The sequence below is a fragment of the Pyxicephalus adspersus genome, chromosome 12 (assembly GCF_032062135.1).
Source record: "Pyxicephalus adspersus chromosome 12, UCB_Pads_2.0, whole genome shotgun sequence".
Lineage (NCBI taxonomy): Eukaryota > Metazoa > Chordata > Amphibia > Anura > Pyxicephalidae > Pyxicephalus > Pyxicephalus adspersus.
The window spans coordinates 2256056-2278769 of NC_092869.1; the positions used below are offsets into that span (position 1 = coordinate 2256056).

At 37.2% G+C, this 22714-nt stretch overlaps 2 protein-coding genes across 5 annotated transcripts in view; one reads left to right on the plus strand and one right to left on the minus strand.

The window, feature by feature from the left end:
• The window catches only part of LOC140342561 (nonsense-mediated mRNA decay factor SMG5-like), a 70733-nt gene that overhangs the window by 15186 nt on the left and 32833 nt on the right, over positions 1–22714 (plus strand). Inside the window, exon 10 of one of the 4 annotated variants that reach the window (XM_072428771.1) lies at positions 2590–5282. The exons of the other annotated variants lie outside the window; for them this stretch is intronic. Within the exon in view, the coding sequence (XP_072284872.1) occupies positions 2590–2598 (9 nt within the window). The 3' untranslated portion in view covers positions 2599–5282. Of the gene's footprint in view, positions 1–2589; positions 5283–22714 lie in introns of those variants that run through there. 4 annotated transcript variants of the gene reach the window in all.
• LOC140342560 (NACHT, LRR and PYD domains-containing protein 3-like) overlaps positions 13118–22714 on the minus strand; it is a 47990-nt gene continuing 38393 nt past the window's right edge. Inside the window, 2 exon segments of the mRNA XM_072428768.1 lie at positions 13118–13301; positions 16866–17030. Coding sequence (XP_072284869.1) covers positions 13133–13301; positions 16866–17030 — 334 coding nt within the window. The 3' untranslated portion in view covers positions 13118–13132.

The window sequence follows — 22714 nt, forward strand, 5'->3', positions numbered from 1 at the left end:
ATATGGCCTTCAAAGGGCCATAAATCTATCCGCCTGAGGAAACAGGAGATGGAGGGGGAAGTGAACAGATGGATTGGGGTGATGACCCAGCTGGAAATTTATAGACCCCTAAACATTGATTCCAGCTGGAGATTTTTATATCAAATTTAGTTGGGAGGTCCATCAAATTACATTACCAATCCCAATCTAGTGGGGTGTGTGCCAACTGATGGTCAGTGTACCGAACACACCCACTAACCAATCAAGGAGTCCCAATGTTACCTAATTGGAATGTAAAAAGGGGAACTGGGAGAAGCTCTTGCTCTTCTCTCTGGTGGGATGGTCCTCTTTGTCTCCTGAGGGTCTCCCTAGGTAAGGTGGTATGGGGTTATCTTCGGAAGGACGTAAGCTCCCAAGATACCCATTAACCTCTTAGCAGGTAGCTATAAGATATTCCTGATTATATTCTTATGGGTGTCTATAGTATTACTGCATTACTTTGCTGTTTTATAATTACTGTATTGTGTACTGAGGAGTTACTAGATTCTTACAGGGGTTACTACGCCATATTGCCAGATTTTGTTTGTCCCTTGGTACTGAAAAGAGGATAAACCAAGGTCCATTTAAAACATACCGACGGGATACCGAGGTGTATTCACCACGTTGGGGCACCCATCCTCATAAGCACAAGCCAGGGGTCTCTCTCAAATATTCAAAGGCACAAAACAATGCTTTTCAGGCTGAGAATGACCAAATGAAAACTCAACTAAATAGTTTCCTAGAAGAGTTCAGAGCTTTTAAAAAAAGAGTACAGGGAAACTATGAAAGGGAGAGGGTCAGAAATAAGTGACCAATCTGTTGGGAACCTCTCACAGAGAGTGCAATGTTATTATTGAATTTGGAAGTTTTGTATCTTAGGGAAAAATACAGATCAATGATGGAATCTTGGTATGACCCGGACAGGTAAAACTAGAGGACCCTAAAACACACAGTAATTGGCTTGGCTCTATTTTATGTACAGTGCTACTTAATGCACAGCACGGTATAATATGTTGGTATTATATAAATACTGTTGAATAATATCAATTAATATTATTTTAATAATATTTTATTTCATTTTAATTTTTGGTGTGTTTAAGGGAGAAGCCTCCAATTGTATAATTGCAGTCTGGTTGGAAAACAAGTCAAAAATTTGACCTGACTTGCACATTGTTAAGTGATTTATTAACATACAAATCACTAGTCTTTTAGAGATACTGCCTTTAGGAAAGGAAGGCCATTCTTTCCCAGAACTTTTTTGTTCGTTTTAAAAGGCAGACATTTAATTTTGGTTAAAAATATAGATTCAATGCTCCTTGATAATAAAAGTTAAATGGGTTAAGAAAGGAAATGAAGTCAAGGAAGTATTAAATCTATATTCCTTTTTTTTTTCCTGTGCGCTAAAGTTTTTGAATTTTTACCCTATTGTTGATGTCAGAATGTCTCTGACAAAAGCACACAGGTCTATTTTCTTGAGTTTATATCTGAACCATATTCTTTTGGGATTTACTCAAAGGGGGAGGTGTGTTTACTGGGGAGGATAGGTGTACTTAATATTAATATTTTCCCATGATCTGAGAAGGTCCCCTCACTTTATTCACACCAGATATTGATAATTTTTTTTTGTTTCATTATCTAAGAGGATTTCCCTTACATTACTCATACCTGTAATCAGAGTTACCCCACAATAAGAAAATATTATCAATTTATCATAATGAGTGTTTCAGTTCTTCACACTTTCATTGGTTGTTTGAGTATTTATTATGAGCAACTTACCAGTACAGTTCTATTATGTGCCATATTCGTTATAGATATTGAGTTAAATGGATCAGATTTTTTATGAGTACAGATATACTTAGACTGATGAGACCTTAGTGAATAGTGAGTGATATAAATCAGTACCATTGTACTTAGGCTACCCATGCCTGAGGCTAGCCTCCACTGAGGACATCTTCCTGAGACACACTTTTCTGGATTTGATACCATTTCTGATTCTGGATGAACTTGTTTTGCTTCCTTGCAATTGCTTATCAATGTGACCTCTCCCAGAGGAACAGGAGGATTCAGTGTACCTGAGTGCCCAAGCCTTGAAGTATGTGCACTATTGCGGTCTGTAACACATGGTAATAGTCCCCAGCCCGAGACTCTGCCAAGCTGGACGCATATTCTTGTAAGGTGTCTGTTTCATAAGGTAAAAGTCAATCCCCAGCTCGGGATCCTGCCAAGCTAGATACATATTCTGGTACACTGTCAGTATTGCTGATACAGCACAGTTGGGGAGGAGGCACCACAGAAGGCATGCAAAGGAATTTGCAGGCATACGGCGCAGACTGATGAAATGTGTGTAAGTCTGATGATGTGGTGATGGCTACAGGTAGTGTATCCGGTAATATGGATATATAGATTATTTAGTATTATCAGTGTGACAGGTCTCAGTATTATGTCTTAGTATATTTTATCATTTACAACAATAATCCTGAATACTCAAAGTATTATTGACAAAGGTTTTGAAATGCCCAACAAAGGCTTCTCCTGGAAGTGACGTGCTGATTTTAATGCATGTGCCCTAAGTATCTTTAGGAAACGGATGGATTCCAAAGCCTACCAACCTACAGCTGTGAGTGTCTGCAATCAAGAAATACTTCAAATAAAGGCAGAGTGCCCATGCCTATGAGGGACTTGATTGATGGATTGCTTGGGCATAAATCTTATAAATCTGTAATATTGGACTTTTCCACCACAATCATGAAAATTATGGACTGTTTAAGAAAGCACAATAGACTGCGGGGAACCACCTAAGTTGCCTTTCTCTTCTTACCATATCAGAAACTTAATTCTAACTTTCTAACTTAGAAAGTTTATTGCATATACTAATAATTGAAGAACTGAGAATAATGAAGGGAATCCAGACATAAACAATCATGGTTCTTGTGTGGCTAATGCTTCGATAGCCACAAGCGGGGGTCTGTTGCACCTCAAGATTGTTTATGAATATGTAAATAGATATGTATATGTATGTAGAGGTGTGTATATATATATATATATATATATATATATATATATATAGAGCAATGTTCTTTGGGGTCAGCATATGACAACATTCAGTCCTGGCCGCAGCTCCTGTAGTTCTCTTCTTGCATCATTTAATACGGAGTGTTTGCTGATCCTAGAAGAGAAGATATAAATGGACATCAGATCTCAGCAGAGCACTCTCACCATTTCCCGGCGTCATCCAAGACATTTATTACACCAACCTCTCACCTCCTTGCAGGACTTTGATATCTCCCATTACTCTGCATAGTCCAGTGTGACCTCTTAGTTATCAGACTATAAAACAAGGATTCTTCCTCTTCATTGGTCATTTGACTGGTAAGATCTGTTCTGTGTGATCCCACAACCACCAATCACATTCAGACTTTTCTTTCCCAGGTGTCATCCACCAAGCCAGGGATGGCTCTGATTGGTGGTGGTGGGGTAACATAGAGCGGTTGTTGCTAATGGGTCTGAATATGGTTTCAGGAAATATAAGATAACAGAGGATAAAGACGAGCACCTGTCATCGTCTGAATGAGGAGTGAAATAAATCTTACAGTAGCTGAGGTAAGTATATTCTGGCCACACATTCAGTGGACATTATAAGGCCTAGTGTACACAAGAGGCCGATTTCGCATGAACCAATCTTATCAATTGTCCATTTGAGAATCAAAAGTTTGGAAGACCCAAAATGTAGCACACATGCATGGAGTTCTGCTTTCCCCAATCTATTTGTCCAAATAACACTGATCAGAAATCATGATACAAGGTGTCCTATTGATCCACATTCACCAACATAGGATTTATTTATTATTATATTTATTAGGATTGGTCAGCTGCTGAATTCTCTTCTGATCCAATCCTTTAACTGGATGAAAGGTGAAATTCTGCCCCTGTAAATATTAGCCCTCAGAGATCCAAGCTGACAAATTGGGTAAAGGTTTAAATACCTGTAACTAATGGTGCTGACAGTGTTCTGTGACAGTCACCATTTAGTAAATAAAAGGTTAACTGATTTGTCACCGTAGCAACCACTTTAAGGCTTATTGCTGCATAATTGTTAAAACAAGGATCCCCTAAAGCAGATCCATAAGGAATATTTGTAGACTTGGAAAAATAAAACAAAAACTAAGAACACAGCGTTACTATGCAGGTAAATGATTATGGCCCCTTCACATGAATTTGTAAACTCACCTGTGTTCCCACATGACGGGCTGTGCACTGCATTACAGACACTCTGCTCATTGGAAGGGGCTTTCTATCTCAGTATGGCAGTCCAAACATTGGACCTGTACTATTTTCAGCAGCATGGAAATGCATTACATTGGTTTGCCCTGTGGTGCAGCTCAGTGTGCTGTAAAAACTGTGGTGAGCTTCTATTCAGAATAAATAGCACCGCATTGCACCATGTGTGAGATACTCCTGTGTGCTGTACTAATAGATACAATGACACACATTACTGCAATGCAAAAATTTCAACTACCCCCCCAAAAAAAAAAAAATAATGTGGCTACCCACAACAGGCATTAGAAGATGCAGCATGTAAGTAAAGCTCACCTCATTTCCTGTCTGACGGACCAACAGGATCATCCAGCCCAAACATCACCATCTGTGCTATCCTGGTGCTCTGCTGTCAGCTATTCTGTCGTATCAATCATTAGGTCTTAGCTTCATGTGTGGGTGTTTCTAGGGTGGTCTGTCCAGGAATGCCATTGTGCATACAGTGTGTGAGAGGCAGTGATGTGAACTGATAAATTCAGTGAGGTTTACTATTCTGCTATTGGAAGTCAGAGGTAATCATTCCAAAGTCAGGGACAATGGATAACCCCCTTTGAAAAAAAAAATTTTTTTCCCCACTGGAAAAGTTCATATTTATCTATCTTCCCTTCTGTTCACTCCTGGTGACCAAGCAGGGGTTCTAATCCCTCATCATTTTACCGAAAAATTCTTTATTGTTACTTTATTTATTACCTTAATATCAAATATTCGAGTACGTATCAATTATATCAAGTTAGGTTCCCTTTTCCATTATAGTCCTTGGTGAAAATATTAGGAAATTACATAATAAATAGACATACTCATCTCTGAATTTGTATGACTATTCATAACAATCATCCACCACTAGAGGGCTCAAGTTAGCACTATATCTTAATAGGAATGTGCATTGTAATAAAAGCTCGGTTGGCAATTCCTGGGGGTCTTCTATTGGCCTAAAGCCTGCCACTCCTATAATGACATCTGTGGAGACAATGATATCACACTGATTTTTTTGAGATTTAAAAAAGAATGGTGTACCAATAAGGAGTAATGTGAAGACCCCCAAGCAATGATCCGCAGATGTGCAATAATTGGGAAATCCACCCACAATGCATAACATGGTCATGTCACTCAGCAGAATGTTTCTTTTTGGCACTGACTGCAGTAAGAACCCTATTACTGCACGTCTGCAAATCATTGCTGGGGGGTCTGCACATTACTTCCAATTGGTACACGGTTCTTTTTTTAATCTCAGATTCCCCCATGTTTGACCCCATATATTTTCATCTATTTTACTAGTTACCAGAAAAGAGTGTGATAAGATCCAAGAATAAGCTAACAGTCTGGGATTGGCTATTTATAGAGACAGAAAGGAGATCTGATATGAATACATTATGTAATTATTATATTTCTATACTTTGGATATTGTCCCAGAATATTATTATCTCAGTCAGTCCTGTTTTATAAATCTCCAGTAATATAATTTTATAAGGAAAATGTTATAATGGAGTAGACACCCCAATATTACCATACATGTGTAGAGACGATGATATCCCCACCATACACAGGATGACCACAGAATATCACTGACATGACTCGTATTGGGATTTATTTTTAATAAATACTTTATTTTCTGTGTTGATAAGAACTCTGTACTAGGAGTACATACAATACAGGAGTAATGGGGAGATTCCCAACACTGAATAACAGATGTTCAGTAATAAAGGAGATCCCCGCAAAGTGAATAACCAACGTGCAGTAATGGTGTGATCCCCAAAATTTAATAATAATATCTTGTATTTATAAAGTGCTGACATATTACACAATCCATAGTCATATCACTAACTGTCCGTCAGAGGAGCTCACAATCTAATTTCCCTACCATAGTCATATATCAGTAACATAGCCTAAGGATAATGTTAGGGAGAACCCGATAAGCCTAACTGCATGTTTTTACGACATGCAAATAAAACCCACGCAAACACAGGGAGAACATACAAACTCCATGCAGATATTATCTTGGCTGAGATTCAAACCTGGAACCTAATGCTACAAAGGTGGGAGTGCTAACCACTGAGCTAACTGCAGCTTATTGCAGATGTGAAGTAATGGGGAGATCCAAAAATTGAGAACCCTAATTTATATAGATATACACACTTGGATATATGTTGGTGTATTTGATTATCTATGGTTTGTACATTTATCCTTTATCCCGCACAGATGGACTGGTGTATTGTAAGGAGCTCCCACTGCTATGTAATATAATTATTATCAGACTCATCATTTTATTGTTCTCTTTGTCTATGTTTCCTTGTATTGATATATAGGCCCTGATTCATGAAAGCTCTCCAGGCTGGGGATAATACACTTTCAGAAGTGAAGCTGGGTGATCCACCAAACCTGCAATGGATCTGGTCCAGGATTCAAAACATTTGCTAGCAAATAGCAAATAATTTTGAAAACTCCAGTCCATGTTTTGTGGATCACCCAGCTTCACTTCTGAAAGTGTATTATCCCCAGCCTGGAGAGCTTTCATGAATCAGGGCCATACACTCTGTGTTTTGTTTGTAATGGTTTTATGCTTCACTTTTCTTTTATCAATAAAAATACATTTATACAGGAAAAAGTGAATAATGGGTATACAGTAATGTAGAGATTCCCCCAAAAGTAGTTAGTAGGTATGCAGTAATGAGGAGACCCCCCAAAATTATTAACATAATTGTAATAATGGGGAGAACCCCTGGAAGTGAAAAGCAGGTTTACAGTTATGGGGAGACCCTCAACACTAAACAAGTGAATGTGCATTAATGAGAATATCCCCCACACTGAGATGTGAATGTGCAGTATTGGAGAGATCCCCTACATTGTACAGCAGATGTGCAGTCATGGGGAAAATTGCAGAGAAGAGTGTGATAAGATCCAAGAATAAGCTAACAGTCTGGGATTGGCTATTTATAGAGTCAGAAAGGAGATCTGATATGAATACATTATGTAATTATTATATTTCTATACTTTGGATATTGTCCCAGAATATTATTATCTCAGTAGAGCAGCACGGTGACCCAGAGGTTAGCAATCTGGCCTTTACAGCGCTAGGTCCAAGGTTCAAATTAATCTGCATGGAGTTTGCAGGTTCTCCCCTTGTTTGTGTGGGGTTTCCCCTGCATTCCAAAAACATGCAGATAGGTTATTGGTTTCCCCCCATATTAACTATAGACTGTGCTACTGATATATGATTGTGGTAGGGACATTAGATTGTGAGCTCCTTTGAGGAACAGCTAATGATATGACTGTGGACTTTGTACAGCGCTGCGTAATATGTTGGCGATATATAAATACTGTGTAATAATAATATCATATGTGCAGTAGTGGTTACATTCCCCAAAAGTAAATAATGGATGTGCAGTCATGGTGAGATCCCCAACATTAAAAAAGGCAATATGAAAATGATAGAAATCCCCACACTGAGATGTGAATGTGCAGGAATGGAGAGATTCCCTACATTGTACAGCCGATGTGCAGTAATGGGGATAATTGCGGAGAAGAGTGTGATAAGATCCAAGAATAAGCTAACAGTCTGGTATTGGCTATTTATAGAGTCAGAAAGGAGATCTGATATGAATACATTATGTAATTATTATATTTATATACTTTGGATATTGTCCCAGAATATTATTATCTCAGTCAGTCCTGTTATACTCACTGTAATTCCTCTATCCGGCTTGTTGTCAGAGCTTCCATGTAATATAATTTTATAAGGAAAATGTTATAATGGAGTAGACACCCCAATATTACCATACATGTGTAGAGACGATGATATCCCCACCATACACAGGATGACCACAGAATATCATTGACATGACTCACATTGGGATTTTCTTTATAAATATTTTATTTTCTCTGCTGATAAGAACTCTGTACTAGGAGTACATACAGTACAGGAGTAAGGGTAAGATTCCCAAAATTTATTACAGGGGTCAACAAACATTTTCTTGCCAAACAGATCAAGGTCATTTTAGGTTATGTTTGATGCACAGATTCCACATATGATATTGGTTTTGATTGATTGGCTCTAGGTATTGAAATAATGACTTCAATAATAACCTCATACAAAATTAATAGGACATGAACATTAAGCAAAATGAAACTAGACCAGGCATACAAAATTACATTTGTGAAATATTTAATGTCAATATATTCTATATTCAGTAAATGTACAGAACTATTCACAAAGAAGTCATTGATAATATCAGTTTGTATGATTTCCTCTTATGCTGATGATCAGGACAATCCCGGCTCCAGCTGTATTCTGCCATCATGTGTCTCTCCCATCTGATACCTTTCTTCCATCTCCTTTATATCTTCATGGATCCTCTCCCTTTGTTCCTCTCTGAAGGTTTTCTGGAAATGTTTGCAAATGGCTATGGAAATAATTTACCTTTATGCTCATTTTTACATTTTAAGAGCAAGTTTTGCACCCGTTCTTCATAATTTTGTGCTTTATGGTTACCCAAGAAGTTCCTTACAACCATGACATAGCTGTGCCAGGCAGAAGCTTCAGGATCAGTCATGTAACTTGTGAGATTTCAATCATATCTCAGTTTCTGAATTTGGGGTCCATCGATGATTCCTGCTTTTCATTTTTCAGTACTCAATCCAGGAAAGAATCTAGAAATGTATTTGAAGCAATCACCGTCCTTGTTCAGAGCTCTAACAAATTGCTTCATTAATCCCAATTTATGTGTAGTGGAGGGAGAATGATTTTTTCTTTGTCAATCATTGGCTCGGTAATGATGTCGCTGCACCTTTTTCATGTTTTCCCTTGGAGGCCATGTCACTTTTTTCCAGTAATCATGCTTTGCTCTACTATCCCACAAGCTGATAAAACATGGATGTTTTGGCCCTGATTCATTAAAGCTCTCCAAGGCTGGGGATAATACACTTTCACCAGTGAAGCTGGGTGATCCAGCAAATCTGGAATGGATTTCTTCAATGTCATTTGCTATTTGCTAGCAAATGCTTTGAATCCATCCCAGGTTTGTTGGATCACCCAGCTTCACTGGTGAAAGTGTATTATCCCCAGCCTTGGAGAGCTTTAATGAATCAGGGCCTTTGTGTATCCACTTTGCTGTCCAAGTAAGTCACCATTGGTATGTCACCATTTTTAAATCAATACATATGGACCATTGGTGTTCATGATGGCAAAGCTTTTGTAAGACCATTTTGATATTTTTATATTCTTCATTAGGTTTTGTTGAGTGACCAATTGGAATTGATGCATAGCAGTTGTCATTATGCAGTAAGACAGATTTCAAACTTCGAGTAGAATTGTCTATGAGAAGCCGCCAGTCTTCTGCTCGGTATTCTGGTCCTCCCATATGGAATCACATTTGGACGAGATAGGGAAAGTGAGAAAAAGATTAGGCTTTTAAGGTGGCACTTAAAATGTAGTTAAAATTTTTACTTTATTGTGTTACAAAGCAATGTCTAAAAATTCCAATTAATGAAATATCTTCAATTATACAATCATAACATAGAAATATTTTGCTACATCTATACTTAATTCAAAAAGACCTAAATCTCCTTTCCCACTAAGGGCTTCCTCAGGGGATTTGGTGAGAAATACAGTGACAAAATGAAATAAAATAATAAATAGTTATTTAGGTCCTCTTTATCTTGTTGAACAAGTCATATAGTTATTATTACTTTTACAGAGAATATATTTGTACATAAGTAGAATACAGGAATCATCCTCATATCCAGGAACAGGAAATACTTTAGTACATAAACAAAGCCATCATATAGTGAACACAAAAGTATTGACATAGTACATAATGATATTGTGATTTTTAAGAATATGGTTTCTAAATAAATTGATAAAAAGAAACTTACTGTGCAAACTTGAATTATGATGAAATGAAGAATTTTTAAAACCAGGTACAATTCATTTGTTTGGATAGCTGTCCTAAAGGATGGAACATTTGATCAGAGGTTAAATCAGTTAGCATGAAATATGTAAAAAGAGAACTTACATCAGTGATTTCTTGTGCTGATAGGAGTCTCCTAAAATCCTACAATGCTGTAAATGTAACTGGAGAAAAAGAGAAGAGGATCCTAATACAAGAAGAAATAAAATGCCAGCAGTGTGGACTTATTAAAAATAGGCTATAAAGAGGGAAAGGTATATAGAATGATTACCTTAAAACTAGTGTTTATCCAAGGAAAGCTGAGCCAAATGTTAGTTGGTTTACTCTATAAAACTTGAGAAAATGCCTTGCAAACAAATAGTGCTGCCTTTAGGTGTTTTCACTGAGGAGATCTATGAACTGAATCAAGACCTCAAGTGAGAAAAACATACTGGTAACTTTTTATAATTCTTTTCCTCACTTCCCCTATCTCATCTAAATTTGAGTTATTTTAATACAAGGCTTCTCACATAAGGGTTTCAGTTTTTCTACTCTTTCTATTTTTTAATTGATTAGAGTTATGGATATATTGATTCCCCCATTGGGAGTACTTTATGTCACATGTAGAAGACAGAGGCTCATCATCCAAATATGATGAGCAGAAAATTAATTCACTGAGCCAAAAATTCAAACAACTACTTGAGAAAAAATCTACTGTTTTTTGGCACATATATTTATCAAATATAAAAAATATAACACTGAAAAATGCAATCCTGTTGGACTGCGTATGCAACTTTTTACAAATATTAAGAATCCCATTTCAATTAAAAATGAATGAGAATCACCCCTTAATAATTGTACAGAGAACCTTTTGCAAATAATTATCAATTATTGAAAGAGTGAGATGAATAAATTGGATTATGAACTTTCTTCTATGCATACTCAAAATATCAATGTTATCAATTCGTCTCTGTTTAAAGAGAGATATGATACTCTCAAAAAACATCTTAAACGTTTCAACAGATTTATCCACCTTTGGGTCCTACATCTTCATCTAATCAATTCACCCATTCCACCAATACACCTACTTTCACATCACCTACTTTCACAAACTCTCAACTTTGTATCTTTTGATTATAAAAAGTTACCAGTATGTAGCACTATACTTTCGTTTGGAAGGCATTTTCTCAAGTTTTATAGAGTAAACCAACTAACATTTGGCTCAGCTTTCCTTGGATAAACACTAGTTTTAAGGTAATCATTCTATTCACCTTTTCCTCTTTATAGCCTATTTTTAATAAGCCCACACTGCTGGCATTTTATTTCTTCTTAAATTAGGATCCTCCTCTCTTTTTCTCCAGTTACATTTACAGCATTGTACGATTTTAGAAGACTCCTATCAGCACAAGAAATCACTAATGTAAGTTCTCTTTTTACATCTTTCATGCTATCTGATTTAACCTCTGATCCTCCAAATTAATAAAATCCCCTTCCCTTTACAAATGTTCCATCATTTAGGGCAGCAATCCAAACAATCCAATTAATTGTACCTGGCTTTAAAAATTCTTCAATTCATCACAGTAATGTTCTTTTTATTAATTTATTTGGAAACCATATTCCTAAAAATCACAATATCATTATGTACTACGTCAATTCTTTTGTGCTCATTATATGATGACTTTATGTACTAAACTATTTCCTGTAGGGATATGAGACTGATCCATGTATTCTATTTATGTACAAATATAATCTCTGTAAAAATAATGATAACTATTTTATCTTACCTTAATCACTATATACTATTTTATTTCAGTTTGTCACTGTATCTCTTTCCAAATCCCCTGAGGAAGCCCTTAGTGGCGAAACGCGTCGGTAAAAAAGGATTTAGGACTTTTTGAATCAAGCATTTTGTTTGAGTATCAATTGTACTTGTAATGATGTAGCAAAATATTTTCATGTTATGATTGTATAATTGAAGATATTCCATTATTTGGGATTTTTAGACATTGGTTTGTAACACAATAACATAAAAATCTTAACAACATTTTGTGCTAAACATAAAGTGCTACCTCAAAAGCCTACTCTTTACCTCACTTTCCCTATCTCGTCCAAATGTGAGTTATTCAATACTAGGCTGGGCACTAATAGGGTTTACCTGCTCTGATATATTGAAGTCCCTTATGTTTACTATTGCTGTGAATGTACTCCCATATGGGCTAGTAGTCCAGGGATGTTACAAAAGTACTCAAAGTCTCCATCTTCACCGAAATATAGTCAGAGTGTCACCTCTCTTGTCCTATAAACCATTATTTTACTTTCCGCTCTAAGACAGTTCTTTTCTTTTTTTTGCCTGGATGCTAAAAGTTCAGATGCTCGTTTTGACCGACTTAGGACTCATATTAAATCGTTGAGCTCTTCTTGGGAGAACTGCTGGTTTGATGAAACACTTCCTTCATATTCACTTCCACTGCTAACTCCTGGAATACACTCCAAACCCTGTATGTCGGATACAGGAATATCAGGGATTGTACTAAACACTGGTATGGGAACATCAGCACCATGCGGCACAGGTAGTCTCGCTGATTCCAAATCAGGGTACTCCCACTTGTTTTTTTTGTAACACTTAAACAGTAATAGTGAGACCCCCAACGCTAAAAAAAAGTCGATATGAAAATGAGAGTATTCCCCCACAGTGACATGTGAATGTGCAGTAATGGAGAGATCCCCCCACACTGTACAGCACTAATGGGTATAATGGCTGACAAGAGTGTAATAATATCCAAAAATAAGCTAACAGTCTGGGATTGGTTATTTATAATCAGAAAGGAGATCTGATATGAATACATTATGTAATTATTATATTTCTATATTTTGGAAATTGACCCAGAATATTATTATCTCAGTCAGTCCTGTTATACTCACTGTAATTCCTCTATCCGGCTTGTTGTCAGAGCTTCCATCAGATCCCTAAAATTAGGACCCTCCAGATTGTTATTAGACAGGTTCAGTGTCCTCAGTGTCTGGTTATTTCTTATTCCAGATGCCAGGTGGGGGCAGGAACTGTCTGTCAGGCCATTGTTATACAAACTGTAGAAGAAGAGAAGAATGTTACCAGAAGAATATGAATTTCTCCCCCAGGAATGAATGGAACTATTCTCTACATGAATGGAGATCATTTCTCTTTATTGGTTATGTTCCATTTCAATTACTTTATAAATCTCCAGTAATATAATTTTATAAGGAAAATGTTATAATGGAGTAGACACCCCAATATTACCATACATGTGTAGAGACGATGATATCCCACCATACACAGGATGACCACAGAATATCACTGACATGACTCGTATTGGGATTTTCTTTATAAATATTTTATTTTCTCTGCTGATAAGAACTCTGTACTAAGAGTACATACAGTACAGGAGTAATGGGGAGATTCCCACAAAGTGAGTAACTAATGTCCAGTAATGGTGAATCCGCAAAATTGATTATTAATATCTTGTATTTGTACAGCACTGACATAATACATATTTCTTCTCCCTAGCGTTTAAATTCTGTCCAAATTTTTGTGCAAAAAGCGGTACAATTTATTTTGAATGGAAATTTTTTTTACATCGTAGGGTATAATTCTTAGGGATAACTCCCCAAAATATGTCCAATAGATAATAAAAAACTTAAAAAAACAAACTATAAAAAAAATAGTTAAAAATGTAATATAACTGTACAGTAGCAAATATAATAATATATGTATTATATCAAGAGTTCTTTGTTTTGGACTCAATACAGCTATTATGTATTGAATCCAATACAAAATTACCGTATTTTCCGGCGTATAAGACGACTTTTTTAACCCCGAAAAATCTGTGCCAAAGTCGGGGGTCGTCTTATAGGCCGGGTACTTACCAACCCCCTGAACAGGGAGAAGATCCGAGCTTGGGTTACCAAGAGTCAGTGTCAGAGAGCTTCGGGGGAACGCTGTGAGCCATGCGGTATTGATATATATGCGTGTTATAGAATATTGTGATTTACAAATCAGCCACTAGGTGGAGCGGTATGATTACTTTACATAGAAGGGTAGACAATTCTATTATTTAAGATAAAACATTTTCTTTGTTACTGTTTTTTTTTTAAGTGCAACAAACTCTATATTTTAACTGGAAAAGCTGGGGGTCGTCTTATACGCCGGAAAATACGCTATTTGAATTTCCCACTGCTCCATCCGCACGAACCTGTGCCTGCACCGACGTCACAGGAAACCCCGGAGATGTCGGATCTTCACTTCGTGGCTGGAGATCGGAGGGAGAAGACATGTCCCTGCGGGGACAGGCAGGATGAGATTGGAGTCACACTCAGGATTACGGCTGGGGGGTTAACTGCTAGTTTTTTTGGATGTGCAAGGAAACCCAGACAAACACAGGGGGAACATACAAACTCCATGCAGATAATGTCCTGGCTGAGATCCAAACCTGGACCCTAATGCTGCAAAGGTGAAATGCTAACCACTGAGCTAACTGTGCTGCCTATTGCAGATATGCAGTAATAGGGAGATATAAAAAAGTGAATATTGGACCTGGAGGAGTGATATGTGGGCTGATTCATGGACAATATCCCTCTAATATAAATATAATCATACACACTTGGATATATGTTAGTGTATTTGATTTCTATACCCTGTTTCCCCGATTATAAGGCACTGTCTTATATTTTTTGAAATGCCAAAATATGCCCTAGGTCTTATTTTCAGGGGATGTCTTATTTTTCCCAAAAATCCGGGGTGGCTTATTTAATGGGGATGTCTTAAAATCGGGGAAACACGGTAGATTATACATTTATTTTTCATCCCGCACAGATGGTGTATTGTAAGGAGCTCCCACTGCTATGTAATATTATTATTAGTAGACTGAAGGGCAGCACAGTGGCCCAGAGATTAGCAATCTGGCCTTTGTAGCGCAAGGTCCACAGCTTGAATCCATCTACATGGAGTTTGCAGGTTCTCCCTGTGTTTGTGTGGGTTTTCTCCCACATTCCAAAAACACGCAGATAATGGGGAAAGCCAAAATAACCTTAGACTGTATTATTGATATATATCTATGACTATGCTGGGGACATTAGATTATGAACTCCTCTGAGGATTAGCTAGTGACAGGATTATGGACTTTATACAGCGCTGCATAATATGTTGGCACTATATAAATACTGTGTAATAATGGTAATAATGAGAATATTCCCCGCACTGAGTTGAGATGTGCAGCAATTGACAGATCCCCAAAAGTGAATAGCAGATGTTCAGTAGTAAGGAGATCACTCCAAAGTGAGTAACAGATGTACAGTAATGGTAAGTTCCCCAAAGTGAATATCTTGTAGATTGTGTGGAGATTCCTTCCTTGTTTGTGTGGGTTTTCTACCGCATTCCAAAACATGCAGTTAGGTTAATTGGCTTCCCCTGCTATTGACCTTATACTGTATTAATGACATATGACTATTGTAGGGACATTAGATTGTGAGCTTCTCTGAGCAACAGCTAGTGATATGACTATGGACTTTGTACAGCGCCGTGTAATAAGTTGGTGCTATATAAATTCTGTTTACCAATAATATTAACATATGTGCAGTAATGGTGATATCTACCAAAAATGAATAGTGGATGTTCAGTAAAGGGGAGAGCCCCTGAAAGTGAATAGCTGGAGAACAGTAATGGTTACATAGTTACATAGTAGGTTAGGTTGAAAATAGACAAAAGTTCATCAAGTTCATCCACTGGGGAAATAAACATATGCCAGATATATAAACCTATGGACATAGATGGTCAAGAGGAAGGCAAAAAATAACCCTGGTACAATTTGCTTCAACAGGGGAAAAAATCCTTCCTGATTTCATGATCGGATGTTCCCTGGATCAACAGTCTCTGCTATCTTTACTTTAAAGCCTTAATACAAAGTTATATTCTGTGCTTCTAGAAAAACTAGTCTCTCCTCATAGCGGAGCTCCTCCATTCCTTTTATTAGTTTAGTTTCCCTTCTCTGCACTCTCTCCAATCCCACAATGTCCTTTTTGTGAACTGGTGCCCAAACCTGGACGGCATATTCCAGATGTGGTCTGACCAATGCTTAGTACAGGGGCAGGATTATGTCTCCATCTCTACAGTCTATTCCTCTTTTATTACAAGAAAGTACTTTACTAGCTTTATATATTGCAGCTTGGCATTGCATGCTGTTATTAAGTCTATGATCTACCAGAACCTCCAGATCCTTTTCCATTTCTGACTTCCCCAAATGTATTCTCCATAGACAGTATGAAGCATGCATGTTGTTAGCTCCCAAGTGCATAACTTTACATTTATCTATACTAAATATAATTTGGAAAGACCCCCAACACTAAAAAAGTGAACATGAAGATGAGACTATCCCCCACACTGAGATGTGAATGTGCAGTATTGGAGAGATCCCCTACATTGTACAGCAGATGTGCAGTAATGGGGATAATTGCAGAGAAGAGTGTGATAAGATCCAATAATAAGATCACAGTCTGGGATTGGCTATTTATAGAGTCAGAAAGGAGATCTGATATGAATACATTATGTAATTATTATATTTCTGTACTTTGGATATTGTCCCAGAATATTATTATCTCAGTCAGTCCTGTTATACTCACTGTAATTCCTCTATCTGGCTTGTTGTCAGAGCTTCCATCAGATCCCTGAAATGAGGACCCTCCAGATTGTTCCCAGACAGGTTCAGTATCCTCAGTGTCTGGTTATTTCTTATTCCAGATGCCAGGTGGGGGCAGGAACTGTCTGTCAGGTCATTATTATACAAACTGTAGAAGAAGAGAAGAATGTTAGCAGAAGAATATGAATTTCTCCCCTAGGAATGAATGGAACTATTCTCTACATGAATGGAGATCATTTCTCTGTATTGGTTATGTTCCATCACTTTATAAATCTCCAGTAATATAATTTTATAAGGAGGGAAGAGCAGTCCCTCACATGTCTGATGTCCAGGTAATTACATGAAGAGGACAAAATGAGACATTTACAATAGAAGTTTAAATCATACAATTTGGAATGGAATCTCTGATTTATACAGAACGGCATTGATTGATGTAACAAGTTGAGGCAGTTACTGTTACATCCTAAATGCAGAGAGATTTACTAATAGTTGTGTTACAGCAGATCCCTATATTGGTCAGCCAGATTTATGAGATTTATGTTTTCCCCTGTGGATTATTAAAGTGAGCAGCGTTCAGCTGTTTTATATATAATCATTTTTTCTTCCTCTAGTGATTGTGTGTACACAAAAATATTATCTTCTAGTATTCGCCAGGTATAAGCACATTCCATAATCATTTGCTTTACCATGAGTGAGGAGATTCTCATACTGTAAAACATGCACTTATTAGTATGATATCAGTGTTCTCCACAGAAGTTTATTTCAGCCGGGAGGGGGGAAGTTGTAGTTGGTTGGTAAAAGAAAGTTGTGCAAGCATGGTGTGTTGTCTCAGGGGTTACAAGTCACATGACCAATGAAAGAAATTTCTTCACTCAACTTGATCAAAGCAAAACAGAAAACATTACCACAGCTAATGGACATGTAATGATATTAGAAGATATAGGTGATGGTTATCTTTACTGTTTCCAAACATGTCACCAGAAAGATACTGGTGAGAAATGTTCTGTATGTGCCTGATCCTAAAAGCAATCTATTGTCAGTGAAGTGACCAAATAATGACATGTACAAGTTGCATTAAAGGAAAGATGACAAGAAAAACTTTTCGAAAGCAAAGCAACAACAGAGCTCACAAACCTCTGGATTTAGTCCGTTCAGATCTTTGTGGCTCAATGAAAACCAAAACTCCAGGAAAGAAAAAATACTTTCTAACTTTTATTGATGATTACACCAGATACACCACAATCTACTTGCTGTACAACAAAGATGAAGTACCAGAGAAGTTAGAACAGTATCTAACTCAAGTATACAATACATTTTCAGAATGCCCAGAGTACTCCGCACAGACAACGGTACTGAATATACAAGTGGTACAACCCAAGATATTCTCAGAAAACATGGAATTATGTTCCAGACTACTGTACCATATAACACGGAACAAAATGGGGTCGCAGAGAGAATGAACCAGACACTTTGGGCCTAATTTAACATGCAAGTACGTGGAAGCTTGACACAAGATATACGAGACTTATTTCTGCAAGCCGGAGCCGAGTGCTAGAACACTCGACTTCACTTGCCAGCCAGGTTCCGGCCTTGGGAAATAAGCAATAGGGGGCGAGAATCTGATTAGTTTGCAGCTGCGATTCAGGAGGATCTGTTAATCTGTCAATGGGGAGATCATAGAAATAAATTAGCGCACACCTGATCCCTGTTCTGTGCACACCTACAGTCCATTACAGGTCAGTTTGAATCTTTAATGCTTCATCTTCTATTGGGTAAATGCTACTTTTTATGTTACATTATATTCATTCACAAAATTCATTCATTTTGATACTTTTCAGTTTGCTTTGCAACACTGCAAACTAATTTATATCAAGCTGTATATACTAATTAGCACTTATATTATGTCATTAAACAATAGTATGTCAATGTCACATACTATGTCACCAAGAATTTGTGATCTGATTGAAATTTAATTGTAGTTTGGCTTGATAGAAATCAAATATTTGAAAAAAGGATTGTTGCCAATGTTATAATACATGTATCAAGAAACATTTAGTGATTTCACTTGTGTATGTCAAAATACATTTAAATGCATATTAATACATATGTATTTTCATTATTACTATTTTAACTGGACTGGTTTGTGAAGGGAGGGCGGATTAAGTAAGTTTACTTGGATGGTATGGGTTGAAGTGACTTTGTAATCCTCATTATTGTTAGTTTCATCTGTTGCTGCAATGCTTTTGTGCCTGGTCTGTAATGCCAGTTCCTGTTGTTTAGCAATTCTTCAGCAATGTTTTATCATTTTTCCCCACAAATATTCAGTACAAATGTCTGCATGGTTTCCACTCCAAACTGCTACTTGAACCCCTTTGTTGCCCTTGTCCCATTCTCAAAGTCACATATTGGTATTTTAATGTATTATGTATATTCCTTTTATGACATTGTCATGGTTTTTATTTCCTTCTTGTGCTGCACATTTCCACTTGCTGTCCAAACTGGTTGTGAATTAGTTGTCCAGCTGAGTTGCATACTCATTCTAACACACCTGATGGTGATGGAAGGAGGTCCAGGTCCACAACTGATAGAACACAGTTCACACACACATAGCTGTTACGCCTTGGCACACAGCTATGTCCATCAAACTGAGTTTTAATTAACCAATTGTGCTGTTTTTAGCCAAACAAACAAATCATAGAAGTGAACTGCTTAAAACCAAGCATTATTGAATTTTTTAATTGTACGTCCCTGGACATTGAAAAGGTAATCACATAACAATACCAACCCCCCCCAAAAAAAAAAAATAAACCCAATTGCAAAAAGGTCACAATGAAATACAGAGACCACTAAATTTACATTAAAAAATGAAAAAAAAACCCAAAAAACATGTAAACCGACACTTCTATATAAAGCCAAATATTGCATTCCAAAAATACTTACCAAACCAATATGCAATTTTGACCTTTCAAGGGTGGAAAACAGGATTAGAAAATATTTATGCAGGACAAACATTTAACCACCCGGGCGTTTACCCCGAGCCTGGTTCGGGGTAAGAAAACTTGCTAAAATCGTTTACCCCGAACCAGGTGCGGGGTAGCTAAAAATAGAAACATGCGTTACAGTGCAATCCGATTGTCATACAACATTGTATGACAATCGGATTACAACTGAAAAAAAACACCTTGTCCCCGTAGCTCCCCTGGGAAACGTCCTCTCTCTTCAGCCTTCACCCGGCGTGTGCAGTGACGATATCAGAGTTTCCTGGTGGCGTTGGTGTGGGCGGGAGGTGGGAAATTTAAATCACTTTGTATTGAACTCAATACAAAAAAGCTGTATTGAGTCCAATACAAAGAAATCCTTATATAATATATATATATATAATAATAATTATATATATATATTATATAAGCTACTGTACAGTTACATTACATTATACGGTGAATTATGCCTAAGAATTATAGCCTACAATCTAAAATAATTTCTCATGAAAAAAATGTTTTTTTTTTTTTCCTTTTTGCATGGAAGTTGGTAAAGAATTACAATACCCGGCGTTCGCGTATGCGTCCCTCGGCGATTCCTGATGATGTCCGTGCATGCGCCCATCGATGGGGGTCGTAGCAGGAAATTCAAATATTTTGTATTGGATTCAATACAAAGTCCTGTATCCAATCCAATCCAAAATAATAGAAAATATACTTATGTGGTTTTGTCTATAGGTATGTGACGGTCACTAGGGAGGTGTTTTAGAAAAATATATTACTATACATTATACCGAATTATTGTATTTTCAGTATTTTTCATTTATTTATGTATTCTTGTTTAAGCTGATTTTTGTGTTTTTTATTTAGATTTATTAAAAGTAAATTTTTTTTTTTACATGATTGTGTGTTTCAAACATTTTTTATATTCAGGATATCTACTAGACCCTTGTTCGGACATATTTCTGTAAGTTACAGGTCTACAAATTAAAAAAAATTCATGAAAAACAGTGTACCGCTTCTGGTACAGAAATCTAGACATCAGTGAAACGCCCAGGTGATTAAAGATGGTAATAAAGACATATTATTGAAATGAAACAATATGGCCAGAAACACAATTACATAACATTAACATTGACTTCCTAACTGCAAAATGGACATTGAAACATTCAAAGCTGAAAAATGAAATTGTGCTATTGTGCTAAATGTTAAGCAAAGTATGAACTGAAGCAACATAGATTAGTCTAACAAACAAAACAAAAGCCCCTCCTTGGAAAAAAGCACGTTAGACAACACCCTTATATATGTTCATATATATATATATATATATATATATATATATATATATATATAATCATCATGGGAAAAAAACCTAGCACTGGTGAGCGCCTCCAAAAGACCTGGACGTCCATGGAAGACAACAGTGGTGGATGATGGCAGAATCATTTCCATGAGGTGAGGAGAAACCCCTTCACAACAGCCAACCAAGTGAACAACACTCTCCAGGAAGTAGGTGTATCGATATCCAAGCCTACCATAAAGAGAAGACTGCATGAAAGTAAATACAGAGGGTGCACTGCAAGGTGCCAGACACTCATAAGCCTCAAAAATAGAAAGGCTAGATTGCTAAAAAAAACATATAAAAAAGCCAGCTCAGTTCTGGAAAAACATTCTTTGGACAGATGAAACCAAGATCAATCTTTACCAGAATGATGGCAAAAAAAAAAGTATGGAGAAGGCGTGAACAGCTCATGATCCAAAGCATACCACATGATCTGTAAAACAGAGGCAGTGTGTGGCGGAGACAGTGTGATGGCTTGGGCGTGCATGGCTGCCATGGCACTGGATAGTGTTTATCTATGATGTGACACAGGACAGAAGCAGCCAAATGAATTCTGAGGTGTTCAGAGACAAACTGTCTGCTCAAATACAGCTAAATGCAGTCGCATTGATTGGGAGGCGTTTCATAATACAGATGGACAATGACCCAAAACATAAAGCCAAAGCAACCCAGGAGTTTATTAAAGCAAAGAAGTGGAATATTCTTGAATGGCCAAGTCAGTCACCTGATCTGAACCCAATTGAGCATTTCACTTGTTGAAGACTAAACTTCGGACAGAAAGGCCCACAAACAAACAGCAACTGAAAGCCGCTGCAGTAAAGGCCTGGCAGAGCATTAATAGGAGGAAACCCGGCATCTGGTGATGTCCATAAGTTCAAGACCACAGGCTGTCATTGTCAGCAAAGGATTTTCCACCAAGTATTAGAAATTAATCCGATCCTGTGCTAAAGAACAGGATTAGAGCATTAGGATTAGAGACTAGTCAGTGAAGCACAGTATCATAAATCTCAGCTGTGCAATGCTCTTGCAGGAGATACCCTGTCCCACACAAGATGAGCATTACAAAGATGAGACCCATAGAATTGTGCCGCACTGACCCATCCCCATATGGAAACAGAACTCTAATCCTGTTCTTGAGCACAGGATCACATTCTAAGTCCACAGCTTTCTCTTCTAATACCTGAAGGGCCAGAGAGGAAGGAAGTGCGACTTCTGTAACACCGCCTTCTTCCCTGCCCCATTCAGCTGTCAGAGGAGAAAACCAAACATTCAAAAGTTGGTTTCTCAATACCAACTGCAGCAATCCCATTAATGCAAAGAGAAATTCTTGATTTGTCATTTCTTTTATTTGGTGTATGTATGTTACAGTAACCCAGCATGTGAGTTTAATCTCAATGTCAAACGTGGCCTCCACAATAAAAAAGGTTGGGCACAACTGCATTATAGTATTTAAAAAAAAAAAAAAAATGTTTTCACTGAAGAGTAACCCAACATTTCAGCAGCGGACTGTGA